The sequence below is a fragment of the Gadus morhua genome, unplaced genomic scaffold (genome assembly GCF_902167405.1).
Source record: "Gadus morhua unplaced genomic scaffold, gadMor3.0, whole genome shotgun sequence".
Classification (NCBI taxonomy): Eukaryota; Metazoa; Chordata; class Actinopteri; order Gadiformes; family Gadidae; genus Gadus; species Gadus morhua.
The window spans coordinates 244,667-268,138 of record NW_021963950.1 but is presented as its reverse complement, the minus strand read 5'-3'; the positions used below and the strand labels follow the sequence as shown (position 1 = coordinate 268,138).

General features: G+C 46.3%; 2 protein-coding genes across 2 annotated transcripts; both read right to left on the bottom strand.

Moving 5' to 3' along the window:
- LOC115538005 (caspase recruitment domain family, member 11) lies at positions 1 to 23,472 on the bottom strand (the record flags this gene model as incomplete). Its single annotated transcript, XM_030349829.1, is given in 9 exon segments — positions 1 to 89; positions 274 to 420; positions 916 to 947; positions 1,179 to 1,359; positions 1,709 to 1,857; positions 2,407 to 2,583; positions 5,276 to 5,413; positions 9,797 to 10,058; positions 23,226 to 23,472. Coding segments are annotated over 8 exon segments (1,166 nt in total), but the record flags the coding sequence as incomplete, so codon positions are not given.
- On the bottom strand, positions 10,422 to 18,959 carry LOC115538022 (uncharacterized). Its single transcript, XM_030349846.1, has 2 exons — positions 13,894 to 18,959; positions 10,422 to 11,047 (listed from the first exon to the last, which is right to left on the bottom strand). Exon 1 carries the CDS (start codon positions 18,534 to 18,536, stop codon positions 17,463 to 17,465), a length of 1,074 nt encoding a protein of 357 aa, XP_030205706.1. The 5' UTR covers positions 18,537 to 18,959; the 3' UTR covers positions 10,422 to 11,047; positions 13,894 to 17,462.

The window sequence follows — 23,472 nt, the reverse complement described above, 5'->3', positions numbered from 1 at the left end:
ACGATGGTGTTCATGCGGTTGCGGTACATCTCACAGTCCTTCTGCAGCGTGGAGCACTTCAGCTCCAGGTCCTCCTTCTCCTCCAAGTACTGCACACACACACACACACACACACACACACACACACACACACACACACACACACATACACACACACACACACACACACACCACACACACACACACACACACACACACACCAATACACACTCATTGGATCAGAGGCGCCTCCAGAAGGACGGGTCCAGGGGGGTGCGTGAGGCTGAGGCCCACCTTGTCGCGGAGCTCCTCGGCCTGCCGCACCTCCTCGTGGAGGCTGTAGAGGCGGTTCACCAGGTCCTGCCGGTCTTCCAGGGCCTCCTGCCGGTCGTGCTCCAGGATGTCCATGATGGCCTTATCCGACGCGGGCAGCGGCCCGGGCTGCAACCCAGCACCACCCGTTAGGGCGGAGGACACCCCAGCACCACCCGTTAGGGCAGAGGACACCCCCAGCACCACCCGTTAGGGCGGAGGACACCCCAGCATCACCCGTTAGGGCGGGAGACACCCCCAGCACCCACCCCGTTCAGGCAGAAGACCCCCCCAGCACCACCCGTTAGGGCGGAGGACACCCCAGCATCACCCGTTAGGGCGGAGGACACCCCAGCACCACCCGTTAGGCAGAAGACACCCCCAGCACCACCCGTTAGGGCGGAGGACACCCCAGCACCACCCGTTAGGGCGGAGGACACCCCCAGCACCACCCGTTAGGCGGTAGGACACCCCAGCACACCGTTAGGGCAGGAGGACACCCCCAGCACACCCGTTAGGGCGGAGGACACCCAGCACCACCCGTTAGGGCAGAGGACACCCCAGCACCACCCGTTAGGGCGGAGGACACCCCAGCACCACCCCGTTAGGGCGGAGGACACAGACCAGCACCCACCCGGGGTTAGGGTAGAGGGTACCTGGGGTCTGTGTTAGGGGGGGGTTCTACACAGTGTTGGGATGGGGTTCTGTGTAAGGTGGGGGTTCTGGGTTGGGTGGGGTTCTATGTTAGGGTGGGGTTCTGTGTTAGGGTGGGGGTACAACCAGTGTTAGGGTAGGGGTTATGCGTTAGGGTGGAGTTTCTACCAGTGTTAGGGTGGGGGTTCTGTGTTAAGGTGGAGGATCTGTCTGTGTTTGGGTGGAGTTTCTACCAGTATGCTGGACTGCAGCCTCCTGCAGTTTGATCTTCAGAACCTCGTTCTCGCGCTGCAGGTCGAACACGTGTTCTCGTTTGGGCCGGTTCTCGATGTCGTTCTTCAGCTTCAGGCTCTGCCTGCGCTCCATCTTACACTCCTCCTCCACCTTGTTCAGCCGGTGCTTCAGCTGGTCGATCTACACACACACACACACACACACACACACACACACACACACACACACACACCACACACACACACACACACACACAAGCACACACACACATACACACACACAGAGAACACAAATTTAAAGGAGAACGCATAGGTGTGACTGCTTTAGTTTGGGGAATGCGTGTGTGTATGTGTGTGTGTGTGTGTGTGTGTGTGTGTGTGTGTGTGTTTATATGAATATATCTGTATGTGTTTGTGTGAATTCATGTGTGTGTGTGTGTGTGTAAATCCATGCACACGCATGAATATGTGTGCATGCGTGCGTGCGTGCGTGTGCGTCCATGTGTGTGTGTGTGTGTGCGTGCGCGTACCTCCAGCTGCAGGTCGCGGCTCCTCATGACGGCCATGTTCCGCTCCTCGCTCAGAGTGGCGTACCTCATGGCCAGCTTGTAGTTCTCGTCCTTCACCCGCAGGAGCTCGTCGTTGTAGCTGTTCCTCTCCTCACGCATCTTGTTGCACCCTGAAACCAAAGCCCCCTGCTGTCACCCCAACACAGAGCACCCTGCTGTCACCCCCACACAGAGCCCCCTGCTGTCACCCCAACACAGAGCCCCCTGCTGTCACCCCAACACAGAGCCCCCTGCTGTCACCCCAACACAGTGCACCCTGGGTCTAAGGGATATGTGATGAGAGACAACCATTGAGAAGACTTGTGTTATCAGAACACCTCCATCAGGCAGCTGCTCCCCAAACAGAGAGGAGCCCGCGTCTCTCAGAGATTTCGCTTTCACACATTCTCTCTCTCACACCTCGTCTGCTACAAAGGGGAAGTGAGATTCCAACCCACTGCGGGCCGGGGCCTACAGCAGGGCGGCCTGCCCTGGTGCTGTAGGCCTACTCCTCACTGGGTAGTAGTGTTCATCTGGACTGAACGTCCATTACAATCTCATTTACAAGTCAAATATATATCTGTGCGAGCAAAACCTGTTTGGGTATTTTTGGTGATAGCGGATGTGATAGTGATAGTGGATACAATGGTGAAGGTAATAGTGGGTATGGTTGATCTTACTCTGCTGGAAGGCCTGCAGCTCCTGGTTGGCCAGCCGCAGCTTCTTCTGCTCGTCCTCCAGGGTGCAGTTCTTGCGGTTGAGCTCCAGCTCCTGCAGGGTCTTGGCGCGGGTCTGGTGCTGCAGCTTCACAACCTCGTTCATCAGGAACTGGGTCAGCCCTTCCTGGCCCTCCTCCACTGGAAACACAAGGTAACACATAGGTAACACACAAGGTAACACACAAGGTAACACATAGGTAACACACAAGGTTACACACAAGGTAACACATAGGTAACACACCCCGGGAAACACAAGGTAACACATACGGTAACACACAAGGTACCACACAAGGTAACACATACGGTAACACAAAGGTAACACACAAGGTAACACACCCAGGTAACACACAAGGTAACACACCCAGGGAAACACAAGGTAACACACAAGGTAACACACAAGGTAACACACCCAGGTAACACACAAGGTAACACAAAGGTAACACACAAGGTAACACACCCAGGGAAACACACAAGGTAACACAAAGGTAACACACAAGGTAACACACAAGGTAACACACCCCGGGAAACACAAGGTAACACACAAGGTAACACACAAGGTAACACACAAGGTCACACACCCAGGTAACGCACAAGGTAACACAAAGGTAACACACAAGGTAACACACCCCGGGAAACACAAGGTAACACATACGGTAACACACAAGGTAACACACAAGGTAACACACCCAGGTAACACACAAGGTAACACACAAGGTAACACACCCAGGGAAACACAAGGTAACACACCCCGGGAAACACAAGGTAACACATACGGTAACACACAAGGTAACACACAAGGTAACACAAAGGTAACACACAAGGTAACACAAAGGTAACACACAAGGTAACACACCCCGGGAAACACAAGGTAACACACAAGGTAACACACAAGGTAACACACCCAGGGAAACACAAGGTAACACACCCAGGGAAACACAAGGTAACACACAAGGTAACACACAAGGTAACACACAAGGTAACACATACAGTAACACACAAGGTAACACACAAGGTAACACACCCAGGGAAACACAAGGTAACACACAAGGTAACACACAAGGTAACACATACGGTAACACACAAGGTAACACATACAGTAACACACAAGGTAACACACCCAGGTAACACACAAGGTAACACACAAGGTAACACAAACGGTAACACATACGGTAACACACCCCGGGAAACACAAGGTAACACACCAAGGTAACACACCCCGGGAAACACAAGGTAACACACCCCGGGAAACACAAGGTAACACACCCCGGGAAACACATACGGTAACACACAAGGTAACACACCCAGGTAACACATACGGTAACACACAAGGTAACACACAAGGTAATTAGAACAATCATCAGGAACTGGATGGCCTTCCTCCTCCACTCGACCAGACTGATGTAACAATGATAATCATCAGAATCTTAATTTGCTGTGTGACGTTCTGCTCTGTGACGTTCTGCTGTGTGCGTTCTGCTGTGTGACGTTCTGCTGTGTGACGTTCTGCTGTGTGACGTTCTGCTCTGTGACGTTCTGCTGTGTGACGTTCTGCTGTGTGACGTTCTGCTGTGTGACGTTCTGCTTTATGGCTGAGACGTTCTGCTCTGAGACGTTCTGCTGTGTGACGTTCTGCTCTGTGACGTTCTGCTGTGTGACGTTCTGCTCTGTGACGTTCTGCTGTGTGCGTTCTGCTGTGTGACGTTCTGCTGTGTGACGTTCTGCTTTATGTCTGAGACGTTCTGCTCTGAGACGTTCTGCTCTGTGTCTGAGACGTTCTACTGTGTGACGTTCTGCTGAGACGTTCTGCTGTGTGACGTTCTGCTGTGTGACGTTCTGCTGTGTGACGTTCTGCTGTGTGACGTTCTGCTCTGTGACGTTCTGCTCTGTGACGTTCTGCTCTGTGACGTTCTGCTCTGTGACGTTCTACTCTGTGATGTTCTGCTGTGTGACGTTGTGCTGTGTGACGTTCTGCTGTGTGACGTTCTGCTGTGTGACGTTCTGCTGTGTGACGTTCTGCTGTGTGACGTTCTGCTCTGTCACGTTCTGCTCTGTGACGTTCTGCTCTGTGACGTTCTGCTGTGTGACGTTCTGCTGTGTGACGTTCTGCTGGGTGACGTTCTGCTGTTTGACTTCCTGCTCTGTGACGTTCTGCTCTGTGACGTTCTGCTGTGTGACGTTCTGCTGTGTGACGTTCTGCTCTGTGACGTTCTGCTCTGTGACGTTCTGCTCTGTGACGTTCTGCTGTGTGACGTTCTGCTGTGTGACGTTCTGCTGTGTGACGTTCTGCTTTATGTCTGAGACGTTCTGCTCTGAGACATTCTGCTGTGTGACGTTCTGCTCTGTGACGTTCTGCTGTGTGACGTTCTGCTCTGTGACGTTCTGCTGTGTGCGTTCTGCTCTGTGACGTTCTGCTGTGTGACGTTCTGCTGTGTGACGTTCTGCTGTGTGACGTTCTGCTTTATGTCTGAGACGTTCTGCTCTGTGACGTTCTGCTGTGTGACGTTCTGCTCTGTGACGTTCTGCTGTGTGCGTTCTGCTGTATGACGTTCTGCTGTGTGACGTTCTGCTCTGTGACGTTCTGCTGTGTGACGTTCTGCTCTGTGACGTTCTGCTGTGTGACGTTCTGCTGGTTGACGTTCTGCTGTGTGACGTTCTGCTGTGTGACGTTCTGCTCTGTGACGTTCTTCTCTGTGACGTTCTGCTCTGTGACGTTCTGCTGTGTGACGTTCTGCTGTGCGACGTTCTGCTCTGTGATGTTCTGCTCTGTGACGTTCCGCTGGGTGACTCAGTGGTTTTGCAGGGCGCTGCCCGGTGGTGGGGTACTCCTCACCTACGATGGTGGAGAAGCGGGGTGTGGGCTCCTTGCCCGTCACCCTCTTGTACAGCTCTGGGTAGTGGAACTCCAGGCTCTCCAGGAACGACACCACCCCTCGCTCGCCCTTTGTGTGGAGAATGTCCAGCAGTCGGCCTGGCAACGCAAAGGACAGATAAACAACATCAGGGGGGCGGGTCACTTCTCCCTGCGTCCAGCCGACCAATCAGCAGGCTCAATGGATAGCGTTAACCATGATTAACTGGGTTGTGGGGGTGATAGTGATAGTGAACTGGGTTGTGGTGATAGTGATAGTGAACTGGGTTGTGGTGATAGTGATAGTGAACTGGGTTGTGGTGATAGTGATAGTGAACTGGGTTGTGGTGATAGTGATAGTGAACTGGCTAGTGGTGGTGATAGTGGTAGTTAACTGGGTTGTGGTGGTGATAGTGATAGTGAACTGGGTTGTGGTGGTGATAGTGATAGTGAACTGGGTTGTGGTGGTGATAGTGATAGTGAACTGGGTTGTGGTGGTGATAGTGATAGTGAACTGGGTTGTGGTGGTGATAGTGAACTGGGTTGTGGTGATAGTGATATTGAACTGGGTTGTGGTGGTGATAGTGATATTGAACTGGGTTGTGGGGGTGATAGTGGTAGTGAACTGGGTTGTGGTGATAGTGATAGTGAACTGGGTTGTGGTGGTGATAGTGATAGTGAACTGGGTTGTGGTGATAGTGATAGTGAACTGGGTTGTGGTGGTGATAGTGATAGTGAACTGGGTTGTGGTGATAGTGGTAGTGAACTGGCTAGTGGTGGTGATAGTTATAGTGAACTGGGTTGTGGGGGTGATAGTGATAGTGAACTGGGTTGTGGTGGTGATAGTGATAGTGAACTGGGTTGTGGTGGTGATAGTGGTAGTGAACTGGGTTGTGGTGATAGTGAACTGGGTTGTGGTGGTGATAGTGGTAGTGAACTGGGTTGTGGTGGTGATAGTGATAGTGAACTGGGTTGTGGTGGTGATAGTGATAGTGAACTGGGTTGTGGTGATAGTGATAGTGAACTGGGTTGTGGTGGTGATAGTGATAGTGAACTGGGTTGTGGTGGTGATAGTGATAGTGAACTGGGTTGTGGTGATAGTGATAGTGAACTGGGTTGTGGTGATAGTGATAGTGAACTGGGTTGTGGTGGTGATAGTGATAGTGAACTGGGTTGTGGTGGTGATAGTGATAGTGAACTGGGTTGTGGTGGTGATAGTGGTAGTGAACTGGGTTGTGGTGGTGATAGTGATAGTGAACTGGGTTGTGGTGATAGTGATAGTGAACTGGCTAGTGGTGGTGATAGTGGTAGTGAACTGGGTTGTGGTGGTGATAGTGATAGTGAACTGGGTTGTGGTGGTGATAGTGATAGTGAACTGGCTAGTGGTGGTGATAGTGGTAGTGAACTGGGTTGTGGTGGTGATAGTGATAGTGAACTGGGTTGTGGTGGTGATAGTGATAGTGAACTGGGTTGTGGTGATAGTGATAGTGAACTGGGTTGTGGTGATAGTGATAGTGAACTGGGTTGTGGTGATAGTGATATTGAACTGGGTTGTGGTGGTGATAGTGATATTGAACTGGGTTGTGGGGGTGATAGTGGTAGTGAACTGGGTTGTGGTGATAGTGATAGTGAACTGGGTTGTGGTGGTGATAGTGATAGTGAACTGGGTTGTGGTGATAGTGATAGTGAACTGGGTTGTGGTGGTGATAGTGATAGTGAACTGGGTTGTGGTGATAGTGATAGTGAACTGGCTAGTGGTGGTGATAGTGATAGTGAACTGGGTTGTGGGGGTGATAGTGATAGTGAACTGGGTTGTGGTGGTGATAGTGATAGTGAACTGGGTTGTGGTGGTGATAGTGGTAGTGAACTGGGTTGTGGTGATAGTGAACTGGGTTGTGGTGGTGATAGTGGTAGTGAACTGGGTTGTGGTGGTGATAGTGATAGTGAACTGGGTTGTGGTGGTGATAGTGATAGTGAACTGGGTTGTGGTGATAGTGATAGTGAACTGGGTTGTGGTGGTGATAGTGATAGTGAACTGGGTTGTGGTGATAGTGATAGTGAACTGGGTTGTGGTGATAGTGATAGTGAACTGGGTTGTGGTGGTGATAGTGATAGTGAACTGGGTTGTGGTGGTGATAGTGATAGTGAACTGGGTTGTGGTGGTGATAGTGGTAGTGAACTGGGTTGTGGTGGTGATAGTGATAGTGAACTGGGTTGTGGTGATAGTGATAGTGAACTGGCTAGTGGTGGTGATAGTGGTAGTGAACTGGGTTGTGGTGGTGATAGTGATAGTGAACTGGGTTGTGGTGGTGATAGTGATAGTGAACTGGCTAGTGGTGGTGATAGTGGTAGTGAACTGGGTTGTGGTGGTGATAGTGATAGTGAACTGGGTTGTGGTGGTGATAGTGATAGTGAACTGGGTTGTGGTGATAGTGATAGTGAACTGGGTTGTGGTGATAGTGATAGTGAACTGGGTTGTGGTGGTGATAGTGATAGTGAACTGGGTTGTGGTGGTGATAGTGATAGTGAGCTGGGTTGTGGTGGTGATAGTGATAGTGAACTGGGTTGTGGTGGTGATAGTGATAGTGAACTGGGTTGTGGTGATAGTGATAGTGAACTGGGTTGTGGTGGTGATAGTGATAGTGAACTGGGTTGTGGTGGTGATAGTGATAGTGAACTGGGTTGTGGTGGTGATAGTGATAGTGAACTGGGTTGTGGTGGTGATAGTGATAGTGAACTGGGTTGTGGTGGTGATAGTGATAGTGAACTGGGTTGTGGTGGTGATAGTGATAGTGAACTGGGTTGTGGTGATAGTGATAGTGAACTGGGTTGTGGTGGTGATAGTGATAGTGAACTGGGTTGTGGTGATAGTGAACTGGGTTGTGGTGGTGATAGTGGTAGTGAACTGGGTTGTGGTGATAGTGAACTGGGTTGTGGTGGTGATAGTGGTAGTGAACTGGGTTGTGGTGGTGATAGTGATATTAAACTGGGTTGTGGTGGTGATAGTGATAGTGAACTGGGTTGTGGTGGTGATAGTGATAGTGAACTGGGTTGTGGTGGTGATAGTGATAGTGAACTGGGTTGTGGTGGTGATAGTGATAGTGAACTGGGTTGTGATGGTGATAGTGATAGTGAACTGGGTTGTGGTGGTGATAGTGATAGTGAACTGGGTTGTGGTGATAGTGATAGTGAACTGGGTTGTGGTGGTGATAGTGAACTGGGTTGTGGTGGTGATAGTGATAGTGAACTGGGTTGTGGTGGTGATAGTGATAGTGAACTGGGTTGTGGTGATAGTGATAGTGAACTGGGTTGTGGTGGTGATAGTGATAGTGAACTGGGTTGTGGTGGTGAAAGTGGTAGTGAACTGGGTTGTGGTGATAGTGAACTGGGTTGTGGTGGTAGTGATAGTGAACTGGGTTGTGGTGGTGATAGTGATAGTGAACTGGGTTGTGGGGGTGATAGTGATAGTGAACTGGGTTGTGGTGATAGTGAACTGGGTTGTGGTGGTGATAGTGATAGTGAACTGGGTTGTGGTGCTGATAGTGATAGTGAACTGGGTTGTGGTGGTGATAGTGATAGTGAACTGGGTTGTGGTGGTGATAGTGATAGTGAACTGGGTTGTGGTGGTGATAGTGATAGTGAACTGGGTTGTGGTGGTGATAGTGATAGTGAACTGGGTTGTGGTGGTGATAGTGGTAGTGAACTGGGTTGTGGTGATAGTGAACTGGGTTGTGGTGGTGATAGTGGTAGTGAACTGGGTTGTGGTGGTGATAGTGATAGTGAACTGGGTTGTGGTGGTGATAGTGGTAGTGAACTGGGTTGTGGTGATAGTGAACTGGGTTGTGGTGGTGATAGTGGTAGTGAACTGGGTTGTGGTGGTGATAGTGATAGTGAACTGGGTTGTGGTGGTGATAGTGATAGTGAACTGGGTTGTGGTGATAGTGAACTGGGTTGTGGTGGTGATAGTGGTAGTGAACTGGGTTGTGGTGGTGATAGTGATAGTGAAGTGGGTTGTGGTGGTGATAGTGATAGTGAACTGGGTTGTGGTGATAGTGATAGTGAACTTGGTTGTGGGGGTGATAGTGATAGTGAACTGGGTTGGGTGGTGATAGTGATAGTGAACTGGGTTGTGGTGATAGTGATAGTGAACTGGGTTGTGGGGGTGATAGTGGTAGTGAACTGGGTTGTGGTGGTGATAGTGATAGTGAACTGGGTTGTGGTGGTGATAGTGATAGTGAACTGGGTTGTGGTGATAGTGATAGTGAACTGGCTAGTGGTGGTGATAGTGATAGTGAACTGGGTTGTGGTGGTGATAGTGATAGTGAACCGGCTTGTGGGGGTGATAGTGATAGTGAACCGGGTTGTGGTGGTGATAGTGGTAGTGAACTGGGTTGTGGTGGTGATAGTTATAGTGAACTGGGTTGTGGTGGTGATAGTGATAGTGAACTTGGTTGTAGGGGTGATAGTGATAGTGAACTGGCTAGTGGTGGTGATAATGCTTACTGGTGCGGTTGGCCTTGGAGGGCAGCAGCATGGAGTTGAGGATCTCGTCTTCGTCCTGCTCGTCCAGCACCCTGCACTGCCTCAGGTACGGCGTCAGCTTCCCCGGGGAGATGGCCCGCGTCAGCTCGTGGCGTTTACCCTCCACCTTCTCCCACAGGGCGTCCGCGTCCACCACCTCTTGGGCCCCGCCTCGGCCCCCGCCCTGGGCCCCGCCCTCCGACGGGCCTCCAGCTCCACCCACTCCGTTCTCCATCCTCTGGTCCTTGGGAGAATGGCAACAACGTGAGTCTCGAACCTTGTAGCCGCTGGAGCTCTGGTTCGGTTCCTGGTTTTGGTTCTGTCTCTGGTTCTGGTTCTGTCTCTAGTTCTGTTCCTGGTTCTGTCTCTGGTTCTGCTCTGGTTCTGTTTCTGGTGCTGGCTCTGGTTCTATTCCTGGTACTGGTTCTGGTTCTGTTCCTGGTTCTGTCTCCGGTTCTGTCTCTGGTTCTGGTTCTATTCCTGGTACTGGTTCTGTTCCTGGTTCTGGTTCTGTCTCTGGTTCTGGTTATATTCCTGGTACTGGTTCTGTTCCTGGTACTGGTTCTGGTTCTGTCTCTGGTTCTGGTTCTGTCTCTGGTTCTGGTTCTATTCCTGGTACTGGTTCTGTCTCTGGTTCTGGTTATATTCCTGGTACTGGTTCTGATTCTGTCTCTGATTCTTGTTCTGTCTCTGGTTCTATTCCTGGTACTGGTTCTGTTCCTGGTTCTGTCTCTGGTTCTGGTTCTAGTTCTGGTTCTGGTTCTGGTTCTGGTTCTAGTTCTGGTTCTGGTTATGTTCCTGGTTCCGTCTCTGGTTTTGGTTCTTGATCTTGGTCTGGTTCTGGTTCTGATGCAAGAGATTTGTTTCTCAATGCACACAGAGAAGCTCTAATCAACGACATTCTCTAGACTCACTGAGCAGGAAAATAGAAACAACGAGAGAACTAGAATTACTAGTTGTAATCAAACCCATAGCTATAATGTGGAAAACCCAGTCGATAATCTAACAAATTGCTGAGCGCATAATATAATCATCAACATTTTGCCTATGTTACAACGTATAACATTTTGGTTCACCTATTATGTTATGAAGCAAGCATAATAATTTTCTCTTTACGTTATGAAGCAAGCATAATCATTTTAAGTTGTGACGGCCACAGGGTTGCCTTTGTGTTGTGGTGTTTGTTGCGGTGTGTTCTGTCTTGCAGGGAGCTGGTTGGTGGAGCCACATCACCTAACGAGATGCAGCTCATCTGAGCAGGCTTGGCTCAGGAGCCTATAAAGCAGCCCTGATCAAGTGACTCCCTCTCCTCCCTGGCCTGCAGCCTGATCCTTCGTTTCTTTTATGTTTGGTTGTTCACGGTATTCTTTAATAAATTCGTTATGTTCATACAAGATTATGTGTAGCCTCCCCTTCAATGTTACAACCGTTGAGCCAGGTTGTAACAAATGGGGGCTCGTCCGACCAATTTGGTGAGTTTTTCTACATTGGTAAAACTTTTTCCACAGTGGTAAAACTTTTGGTAGTTAAACGGGTACTTGTTTTATCTAGCTTACTCCTATAGGCATTATGAGGAAGGAGTTAGGGTTTAACCTTGCATAATGGAGGTAATCGGTCTGGGCAATAATTAAAGGGACTTATTAGTCTAGGGGATTTAAGGTGCTCAATACTGGTTTTTGGGGAGGCCGGTAAGTCTTGATCTTTGTTTTGGTGATTCTATCAGTTAATTGGTGCATTGGTTTAATATTGTGGATCAGTAGTGCATGGTTGGGGATTGAGCTTTTGATTGGGTAATCTGCTGAGGTTAGGCTAACAGAGTTGATTGTCCAGTGAGCACATGTCTGAATTTGAACTTCCCCTGTTAGGCTTCAGTTGCGTTTCCCCTTTGGGTTGCGTGAATTATTTTTGTTTTGTTTTTTTTAATCCTTTTGGTAGTGCTGTGGCAACGTGGGTAGTGTCAATTGTTTTCGGACAATTGTCTCGGGAGCAACTCCGAAGGATCTTGGGGGTTGTCTGCTTGCAGGTCGCCTTTCAAACCGGCTGGTTTACAGTGCATAAATACCCAGCGCAAGCTGCATCAACACTAGGGTCGAGATTATTTAGTTTTGGATAGGCAGTTAGTGGGGAAGTTCCAATTCTATTTGCATCCCAGTAATCAAAACAGTTTTGTCATGGCTTCGGTCAGTAGTTTTGTTCAATCTCCCTCTGAGGCAATTTTGAATGGTTGCACAAAAAACAAACTTTTGAAGCTTGTGGAGCATTATGGTGTTGACATTGGGGATAAAAGGTTAAAGGGGCACGAGGGCTGCTTTAATTGAGAGTGCTGTGTTGCCAGCCACAGTGCAAAGTAATGCTGCGGTTGAGTTTGTTTCCCCTACTGTAGGTTTAACATTTGAGCAGCAAAAGGAGCTGTTGCTGTTGTAGCTAAATGCGGAGATGGAGAAAGAGCATCTAAAGCAGTCTGTGGAAAAGGAAAAATCGGGGTTGCAACAGTACCAAGTAGACCTTATTAAAGCAGGTATGATTGTGGGTAATGCTGAGGGTTCAGAATCGTCTGAAGAACCCGCTACAGCACAGGTAAAAGGGTTCGATGTGGTTCGTAATTTGCGTCTGATACCAAAGTTCAACGAGAAAAATCCACACTTTTTATCCTTTTTGAACGCGTAGGCGATATGAGAGGTTGGCCTGAAACTGACCGGGTTGTTATGTCACAATCAGTGTTCACCGGAGAAGCCTAGGAAGCTTATTCCGCTCTTAGTGCAGTGGATTGTCAGACCTATTCCACTGTAAAAGATGCAGTTCTTGGAGCATACGAGTTGGTGCCAGATGCCTATAGGCAACGCTTCAGGCCCTGGGAAAAGGCTGATAAACAGACAAACGTGGAATTTGCAAGAGAGTTGTACAAACATTTCAATAGATGGTGTTCAGCTGTAGGGGTCATTATTTTTTTAAGATCTCTGTGATCTCATTGTATTGGTACAGTTCAGAGATTGTCCATCTGAAGTTGCCATTCATATTGATGAGCGTGGAGTGAAAAGTGTTTGTGAAGCAGCAATTCTGGCAGACAAATGTATTATGGCTCGAAAAGGAAAGTTGGGGAGAAGCCGTGTTCCAGATGTGCAGGCTAAGAATATTGACCGCTCTGTTAAAATGTCGTGGTTGGAGTCTGCAAAGCCGAACCGTAGTTCACGGTCAGGTGGCTTTGATGTTTGTAATTACTGCCATGAGCGAGGGCGCTGGAAAAATGATTGTCCTAGACACCAGGTATTGTGAAGAGCTTTGTAAGGTTGAAGAGTGGGTTGGTTTGTTCGGTTGAAGAGTGGGTTGGTTTGTTCGGTTGAAGAGTGGGTTGGTTTGTCTGGTTGAAGAGTTGGTTGGTTTGTCTGGTTGAAGAGTTGGTTGGTTTGTCTGGTTGAAGAGTTGGTTGGTTTGTCTGGTTGAAGAGTTGGTTGGTTGGTATGGCGATAAGTTGGTTGGGGCTCTGCAACATTTCAATGTGTACCTTGATTCTGGAATGCCAATTGTTGTATTCACTGACCATAACCCTCTCACCTTCTTGAATTCTTTGTAGAACCCTAATCAGAGGCTAATGCGATGGGCTCTGTTTTTGCAGCCGTACAACTTGGACATCCGTCATATTGAGGGCACCCACAACGTCATGGCGGATGCTTTGTCCCGTGCCCCTTTGTAACTTCTTGTAACTAATGGCGTCATCTCTTCTATCCTGTGTAGTCTGTTTCTCCTTCTCCTAAATGCTCCACAGGCCAAGGTGGCTGGGGGTGGAGGTGAGGACACTGGAGAGGTTGGAGGCATGTTCTTTAAAGGGGTGTTTGAGTTATCTGCACAAATTAAAACTTGGATTTATGAAGGCAAAGAGAAAGTGGTGTATCCTGTCACAGTGTACATGAATTTATGCCCTTTATTAATGTACGGGGACTACCCCCATAAGACTCCTGTCTTATGGGGGGGAAGTGTGACGGCCAAAGGGTTGTCTTTGTGTTGTGGTGTTTGTTGTGGTGTGTTCTGTCTTGTAGGGAGCTGGTTGGTGGAGCATCATCATGGTGATCACACATTATCACCTAACGAGATGCAGCTCACCTGAGCAGGCTTGGCTCAGGAGCCTATAAAGCAGCCCTGATCAAGTGACTCCCTCTCCTCCCTGGCATGCAGCCTGATCCTTCGTTTCTTTTACGTTTGGTTGTTCACGGTATTCTTTAATAAATTCGTTATGTTCATACAAGACTATGTGTGGCCTCCCCTTCAATGTTACAACCGTTGAGCCAGGTTGTAACAAAGTCCTCGGCATTTTCGTGATTCCGATTGATGCATTTCATGTATATGCAGACATCGATGTCGCTCAGAAAACAGTAGAATCAACGTGGGGTTAAGGGGTGTTCAAGATTGCGGATTGTACATTGATTTGAGAGATTTATTTTTTTAACCCGAAAAAGACGGAATTGAGATTAAAAATATCCTTCTCAAGTGTCCTGGCCAAGACGGGCAGCAGTAGCCTACAGTCACACATGGCCTACACACATTAGTAAAATAAAACGACTAGAACGGTCAGCAGGGGGAGGAGGTTTTTCAATATCAAGGGGTAGAGTAATATACAATTTTGAGCAACAAAGTGTGAAGACATTTCGGGAGGCTCAAGGAGGGGAGTAATATTACATTTTAGCCACAAAGTGCAGTCCTTTGGTGGACTCTGCAGACATCATTTCCCAAACTGTGTTATTGACATTTATTTTCGTTCTGCATAAGGACACTGTCTCGATCGGCTGTGAATCTAATGGTTTTATATGATTCAATGAACAACACGCCGATGTGTTGTCGACGTGAGAAATTGTTTCTTCAATTCTTTGATCGCAATTTCTACAGTCTATAGGCATACAGTCTTACCTGGGAGAGTGTTTCGACGGCGGGGCCGTTAATACAGCCGGAGCTGAGATATCAATATGCAAGACATTGCGTGATGCTCAAGGAGGCAAGTAATATAAAAAAAAATTATGTTTAGCAAAAAAGTCTAGTCTTTAGAAAGAACGACTCAGCTTGGAGAGTAGGTCGACGGCGGGGCTGTAATCTCGATCTTGCCGTGGTCTTGCACCGTCTGCGTCCGTGCGCGTGTGATTGCGGTGTTCGTGTGTGTGTGTCTGTGTGTGTACGGTGTATGTGTGCGTTTGCATGTGCTGTGTGTGTGTGTGTGGGCTGCTTGGCACATGCACGGTGACCAACTTGACGAGTAACTTCTCTGACAGGCCTGCCATTATATCGTAATAAAATAAGCAAAAGTACACAATAAAGATACAATCACACATTAATGATTCAACTAGCAACCTAACTGGGACGTTTCATGAGGATTCTGGAGGAAATAAAACCATTGGAATGGTTCCCGCGGTAACCGCAGCCGGGCTGATGGCTCTGATGGTAATCTGAGACTGGAGGGAGAGGGAAGTCAGGAGGGAGCGGAACCAACAGACAGTGAAAGGTCACCATCAGAAGCCAACAATCAGAACCCCTGTTCACCGGCTCTTTAGATATTTAGCACTTCAAGATAAGCGGACATTAATACCATTATTTAAGGCAGTAATAAGTATCAACACCAAACGTTAATTAAAAGTTAACTAAAAGTAATCATTATCCACAGTGTTCATGTTCAGAGGTATTAATTGACACATTAATTGCATTAATTGTCATTTAATTACCCTAACCCTATTAAATGACTCTAAACCCTACGACCCTAATCCTGCTAATTACTAATTACTTTGTCCACTTGTTAATCAATGGGGAATGAATGTGCCCTTATGGTAAGTGTAAACCTGGGGACCAACTCACAACCCTTCCACTGGTAGTGTTAGGTTACCCAATACACACTACACTAAGCACTTAGTACACACAGATTGCACACACACCTCGCTTGCTTACCCACACACACACACACACACAGACACACAAACAGCGGCACAAACACACTCTTTGCACACACACAAACACACAAACGTGCATGCGCAGACACACAAAAACGTGGCTGAGTTTATGATATGCTAAATACATGATATTAATACATGTATTGTGTTGTGGTTTCACATGGATTCATCAGGATGATTGTAGGTCCATTCTCATGCAGAAAACCAATTCAAAGTTTATATTTGACTACATCCCTTTACTACTATCGGCTCTTTAATGTACCGGCCAGACTCTTTAATGTACTGCCCCTTGCGTTAATGATTCATGGATCTCTGGAGGGGAAATCCCCAGAAGCTTTAAGAGATATGCCTCCACCTCAAAGAATTCTTACAACATAAATAGGATGCCCGGACGCTTCTGAAATACCGGATTTATAAATATGCCTTCCCCCTGTCTGAATATCCTTCTGAACCAGAACATCTTTATCCTCACCATCCACTCCAACCTCTCCCCGCTGGTCAATAGTCTACTCTTTCAAGGTGAGCTTGTTTCTCCTTTTGCAGAACTGAGACTGAAATCATGGAAAAGGCATTATGGAATCCTGGAGTTAACTGCAAAACTGTTTTTGAATGTCATCGTGATTTTGTTCTCTTGTTGTGTAAACCCCTTTGTCTTATCTAAACATAGTAAACCCATTTAGATGTCCTCAGAGTCCTTTGTCTGTGCTTGTGAGTCGATGTGCTCCACACTGCCTTACACTGAGGCCTCGTCGCTGTGGGCTCATGTGGTAATGAGGAGTAATAGCCGATGTGGTAATATTAAGGTCATATTAATAACAGCAGAACATTTACCAGCTGTGATCTGGGGATTTTCTCTCTTTCACTTCATATTTGTTTGGACCAATCATGTAGCTAGAGGCGTTTTCTTTAATTAGGAACAAATAACTAATTATTATACTTGAAGTGCATGGACGGTGCTTTAACTCTCTGTTGGATAGGACAGACGATGGGAAACATGAGTCATCATTTATGGCACATGTTGTTGCCTACTTATTAACCATTAAATACTGATTATCTTCCTCTCTCACACACACAAATACACGTAAACACACACACACACACACACACACACACACACACACACACACACACACACACACACACACACACACACACACACACACACACACACACACACGCACACTCAAACAAACATACACCTGTATTGTATCTCTTCATTTGCATGCCTCCTGGCCATTGACTGAGGTCCTTTTAAATAGCAAATAAGCCGACTGATCTTGCTCACACACACACACACACACACACACACTATTTTGCCTACAACTGTTATCTGCTGTACGTGTGGAGATGGTTCCTCCAAACACACTCATTAGAATTTGTCTTATTGAGGGTTGAAACGCGTCAACGCTTTTCCCTTTACAGCTACAGCAGACCTTTGATGTGCTTATGAAGCAGATATTACTCTTTGCTCCACCAATGTTAAAGTTGTGTTTAAGGTCTGGTCTGAGAGTCTGTGTTTAACTATTGGTCCTGGTTGTACTGGACTCCATTCCATATCACTACATAACACAGGTCTGGTCTGAGGGTCTGGGGTTTGGAGCCTGTGGCGGAGAGGGATGGTCAGTTTGCTGATTCCCTGGTGTTTGTTGTTCTTTCCTGTGATTGGTCATCACACACAGGCTTCTGATTGGGCAGGCAGAAAAAAGGTGACGACAAAGATGATGTCATGACCCCTTAGTGTGATACTGACTGATGTCATGTCCCCTGACTCCCCTTAGTGTGATACTGATGTCATGTCCCCTTAGTGTGATACTATTGTCATGTCCCCTTAGTGTGATACTGATGTCATGTCCCCTTAGTGTGATACTGATGTCATGTCCCCTTAGTGTGATACTGATGTCATGTCCCCTTAGTGTGATACTGATGTCATGTCCCCTTAGTGTGATACTGATGTCATGTCCCCTTAGTGTGATACTGATGTCATGTCCCCTTAGTGTGATACTATTGTCATGTCCCCTTAGTGTGATACTGATGTCATGTCCCCTTAGTGTGATACTGATGTCATGTCCCCTTAGTGTGATACTGATGTCATGTCCCCTTAGTGTGATACTGATGTCATGTCCCCTTAGTGTGATACTGATGTCATGTCCCCTTAGTGTGATACTATTGTCATGTCCCCTTAGTGTGATACTGATGTCATGTCCCCTTAGTGTGATACTGATGTCATGTCCCCTTAGTGTGATACTGATGTCATGTCCCCTTAGTGTGATACTGATGTCATGTCCCCTTAGTGTGATACTGATGTCATGTCCCCTTAGTGTGATACTGATGTCATGTCCCCTTAGTGTGATACTGATGTCATGTCCCCTTAGTGTGATACTGATGTCATGTCCCCTTAGTGTGATACTGATGTCATGTCCCCTTAGTGTGATACTATTGTCATGTCCCCTTAGTGTGATACTGATGTCATGTCCCCTTAGTGTGATACTGATGTCATGTCCCCTTAGTGTGATACTGATGTCATGTCCCCTTAGTGTGATACTGATGTCATGTCCCCTTAGTGTGATACTGATGTCATGTCCCCTTAGTGTGATACTGATGTCATGTCCCCTTAGTGTGATACTATTGTCATGTCCCCTTAGTGTGATACTGATGTCATGTCCCCTTAGTGTGATACTGATGTCATGTCCCCTTAGTGTGATACTGATGTCATGTCCCCTTAGTGTGATACTATTGTCATGTCCCCTTAGTGTGATACTGATGTCATGTCCCCTTAGTGTGATACTGACTGATGTCATGTCCCCTTAGTGTGATACTGATGTCATGTCCCCTTAGTGTGATACTGATGTCATGTCCCCTTAGTGTGATACTATTGTCATGTCCCCTTAGTGTGATACTGACTGATGTCATGTCCCCTTAGTGTGATTCTGACTGATGTCATGTCCCCTTAGTGTGATACTGACTGATGTCATGTCCCCTTAGTGTGATACTGACTGATGTCATGTCCCCTTAGTGTGATACTGACTGATGTCATGTCCCCTTAGTGTGATACTGACTGATGTCATGTCCCCTTAGTGTGATACTGACTGATGTCATGTCCCCTTAGTGTGATACTGACTGATGTCATGTCCCCTTAGTGTGATACTGATGTCATGTCCCCTTAGTGTGATACTGACTGATGTCATGTCCCCTTAGTGTGATTCTGACTGATGTCATGTCCCCTTATGCCGCTTTTCCACTGCATGGTACCAGCTCGACACGACTCGACTCGACTCGACTCAGCTCGCCTTTTTTGCGTTTCCACCGCGAAAACATGGTATCTGGTACCTGAAGTGGCTGCTTTTTCTAGTACCGCCTCGCTCTAGGTTCCAAGCGGCTGAGCCGATGCTAAAAGGTGACGTCGGCAGACGGCCGGCCACTGATTGGCCAGAGAGTGTGACGAAGTCACGAGAGCGACATGGCAACCATGCTGGTAACAGCCATAGCAGCGCCGCAGCCAACATATTCCACTTCTTCAACATGCCAGCTAATAATGCGAACACGAATACCATCGCATCGATGTTCTCCATTGTTGTTATGTGGGTTCTGTCCATGTGTGGGTTACGTAGGTGTTGTTTGCGTCGCGTACAAAAATACGTCACGGCCCTTTCGCGCAGCCGACCCCGCCCACGTCCCGGAGGTACTATTTGCGGTGGAAAAGGACCCGCGCTGCTACCGTGTCGAGTCGTGTCGAGTCGTGTCGTGTCGAGTCGAGCTACATGTGCGGTGGAAAAGCGGCATTAGTGTGATACTGACTGATGTCATGTCCCCTTAGTGTGATACTGACTGATGTCATGTCCCCTTAGTGTGATTCTGACTGATGTCATGTCCCCTTAGTGTGATTCTGACTGATGTCATGTCCCCTTAGTGTGATACTGACTGATGTCATGTCCCCTTAGTGTGATACTGACTGATGTCATGTCCCCTTAGTGTGATACTGATGTCATGTCCCCTTAGTGTGATACTGACTGATGTCATGTCCCCTTAGTGTGAGGACTGATCCCTTCAGAGGAGGCCGAGGGAGTGACGGCCTTTACTGTCAGGGACGTTTGAGGTTATCACACCTGAAAACGGTCATGGGAACATTGACCTGGAAACACTTAGTGCCAAAGGGCAGGCAGGGACACACACACACACACGCACACACACAAACACACACACACACAAACACACACACAAATCCATGAGGTCTCATACTGTTGTAAAAATAGCCCTACGTACACATGTGTGATACTAAATGTAGCAAATAATGTACTCTCTACAGACTCCCATTCAACACCTGCCCACACACACACACACACACACACACACACACACACACACACACACACACACACACACACACACACACACACACACACACACACACACACACACACACACACACACACACACACTTCCACACCACCAGCCACTTCCTCTTCTCTTTCTCTATTTTTGAAATGGTTGCCGAGAAACTCAATGCCTGGTTCCTTCTTTTGTCACCCAGATGTTGAATATAAAATTCTGCTTTACTCCTCCTCTAACCTCACTCACTCACTCACTCACTCACTCACTCACTCACTCACTCACTCACTCACTCACTCACTCACTCACTCGGCTGCCATAGCCCCAAATCCCATTACAGAATTGTGTGTGTGTGTGTGTGTGTTTGTGTGTGTTTCTGTGTATTGATGTGTGCATTTGTGTGTGTGTGTGTGTGGGGGGGGGGGGGTTGGTTGAGCATGCGTGTTTGTTTCTGTGTATTAAAGTGTGCGTGTGTGTGTGTGCATGTTTATCACTTTGTTAGTAGTAAACTGTTTTGCTTTCGATCACGACCACAGAGCGCTAGACATGCATTCAGCAGATCTCCTCCACCCAGAGCCCTGCTGTCTGCTGGAAGAACCACTATCATATCATACTATCATATCACTATCATATCACTATCATATCACTTTCATATCACTATCATATCATACAATCATATCATACTATCATATCACTATCATATCACTATCATATCACTATCATATCATACAATCATATCATACTATCATATCACTATCATATCATACTATCATATCACTATCATATCACTATCATATCACTATCATATCATACAATCATATCATACTATCATATCACTATCATATCACTATCATATCATACAATCATATCATACTATCATATCACTATCATATCATACAATCATATCATACTATCATATCACTATCATATCACAATCATATCATACAATCATATCATACTATCATATCACTATCATATCACTATCATATCGTACAATCATATCACCATCATATCACTATCATATCACTATCATATCACTATCATGTCATACTATCATATCACTATCATATCACTATCATATCATACTATCATATCACTATCATATCACTATCATATCATACCATCATATCACTATCATATCACTATCATATCATACTATCATATCACTATCATATCACTATCATATCACCATCATATCACTATAATATCATACTATCATATCACTATCATATCATAGATCTGCTAAGATAGAACCACTATCATATCATACTATCATATCATAGATCTGCTAAGATAGAACCACTATCATATCATACTATCATATCATAGATCTGCTAAGATAGAACCACTATCATATCATACTATCATATCATAGATCTGCTAAGATAGAACCACTATCATATCATACTATCATATCATAGATCTGCTAAGATAGAACCACTATCATATCATACTATCATATCATAGATCTGCTAAGATAGAACCACTATCATATCATAGATCTGCTAAGATAGAACCACTATCATATCATACTATCATATCATAGATCTGCTAAGATAGAACCACTATCATATCATACTATCATATCATAGATCTGCTAAGATAGAACCACTATCATATCACCATCATATCATAGATCTGCTAAGATAGAACGCCTATCATATCATACTATCATATCATAGATCTGCTAAGATAGAACCACTATCATATCATACTATCATATCATAGATCTGCTAAGATAGAACCACTATCATATCATACTATCATATCATAGATCTGCTAAGATAGAACCACTATCATATCATACTATCATATCATAGATCTGCTAAGATTGAACCACAATCATATCATACTATCATATCATAGATCTGCTAAGATAGAACCACAATCATATCATACTATCATATCATAGATCTGCTAAGATAGAACCACTATCATATCATACTATCATATCATAGATCTGCTAAGATTGAACCACTATCATATCATACTATCATATCATAGATCTGCTAAGATAGAACCACTATCATATCATACTATCATATCATAGATCTGCTAAGATAGAACCACTATCATATCATACTATCATATCATAGATCTGCTAAGATAGAACCACTATCATATCATACTATCATATCATAGATCTGCTAAGATAGAACCACTATCATATCATACTATCATATCATAGATCTGCTAAGATAGAACCACTATCATATCATACTATCATATCATAGATCTGCTAAGATAGAACCACTATCATATCATACTATCATATCATAGATCTGCTAAGATTGAACCACAATCATATCATACTATCATATCATAGATCTGCTAAGATAGAACCACTATCATATCATACTATCATATCATAGATCTGCTAAGATTGAACCACAATCATATCATACTATCATATCCCAGGACAACTGGGTAGTGGACTAGGGGGTTTGTGAGAACCAACAGAGAACGGAAAGGTTTCATTTATCAGCTTTCAAAATCATGCAGGACATGCAAGAACTGTTCTACTCTATTCTATTCCGTTCGATTCTATTCTGTTCCATTGTATTCTGTTCAATTATGTTATATTCTATTAGTTTTAGTTCAGTTGTAATCTATTATATTATATTCTTTACTAATCTATGATTTTCTGTCCATTTGTTATTCAAATGCCATCCTTGTTCATTATTCATTCTGCATTGAGGTCTTCCATCCAGATCACTCAGAGGTCTAATTAATTCGGGATTATTTCCAGAGGGTTCCAGTCCACCATGCTGGACCATCAGGCCAACTGCCCTTCAGGTACTGGGCCCACAGGAAGCGGGGAGGCCGATTGCGACGTATGATTGGTTCAGGTGTACAGCCGTCATAAAGACTCTATTGTCCGGGCAAATAGCTGCTGCCTATAGGAATCTGATAGTGTAGCCCCGGGCCCCGCAGGGCCCCTCGGGGCAGTATACCACACGGAGAACATAAGGCGGTCATCCTGCACTCAATATTAAAGATTACATTCAGCTCATAAAGTCAGGAGATCATAAACCGAAGGACAAAAAACGTACATGCGAAACTAAGATAGCCAAAGACGGTGAATGGTTGAGTTTCTGATTTAATATAGGCGATAAAAGTGTGTGGCTTATTAAATAAGCGAGGAGTTTTAAAAGTCTTACCTGAAGCGGAAGTTTAATTTGAAAGGCGGTCGCTCTGTCGCGGCTGCAGGTGTTAACTGTGTTTACTGTCCACTACTCCACGAGCCCGTCGCTCCCATCACCTCTGAGCTACACGGTGCGGCGCGGGGCTCACTATAAGCACGGATATGAGTTCACGAGAGAGACACGGGGGGGGTGAGTGTGTGTGTGTGTGTGTGTGTGTGTGTGTGTGTGTGTGTGTGTGTGTGTGTGTGTGTGTGTGTGTGTG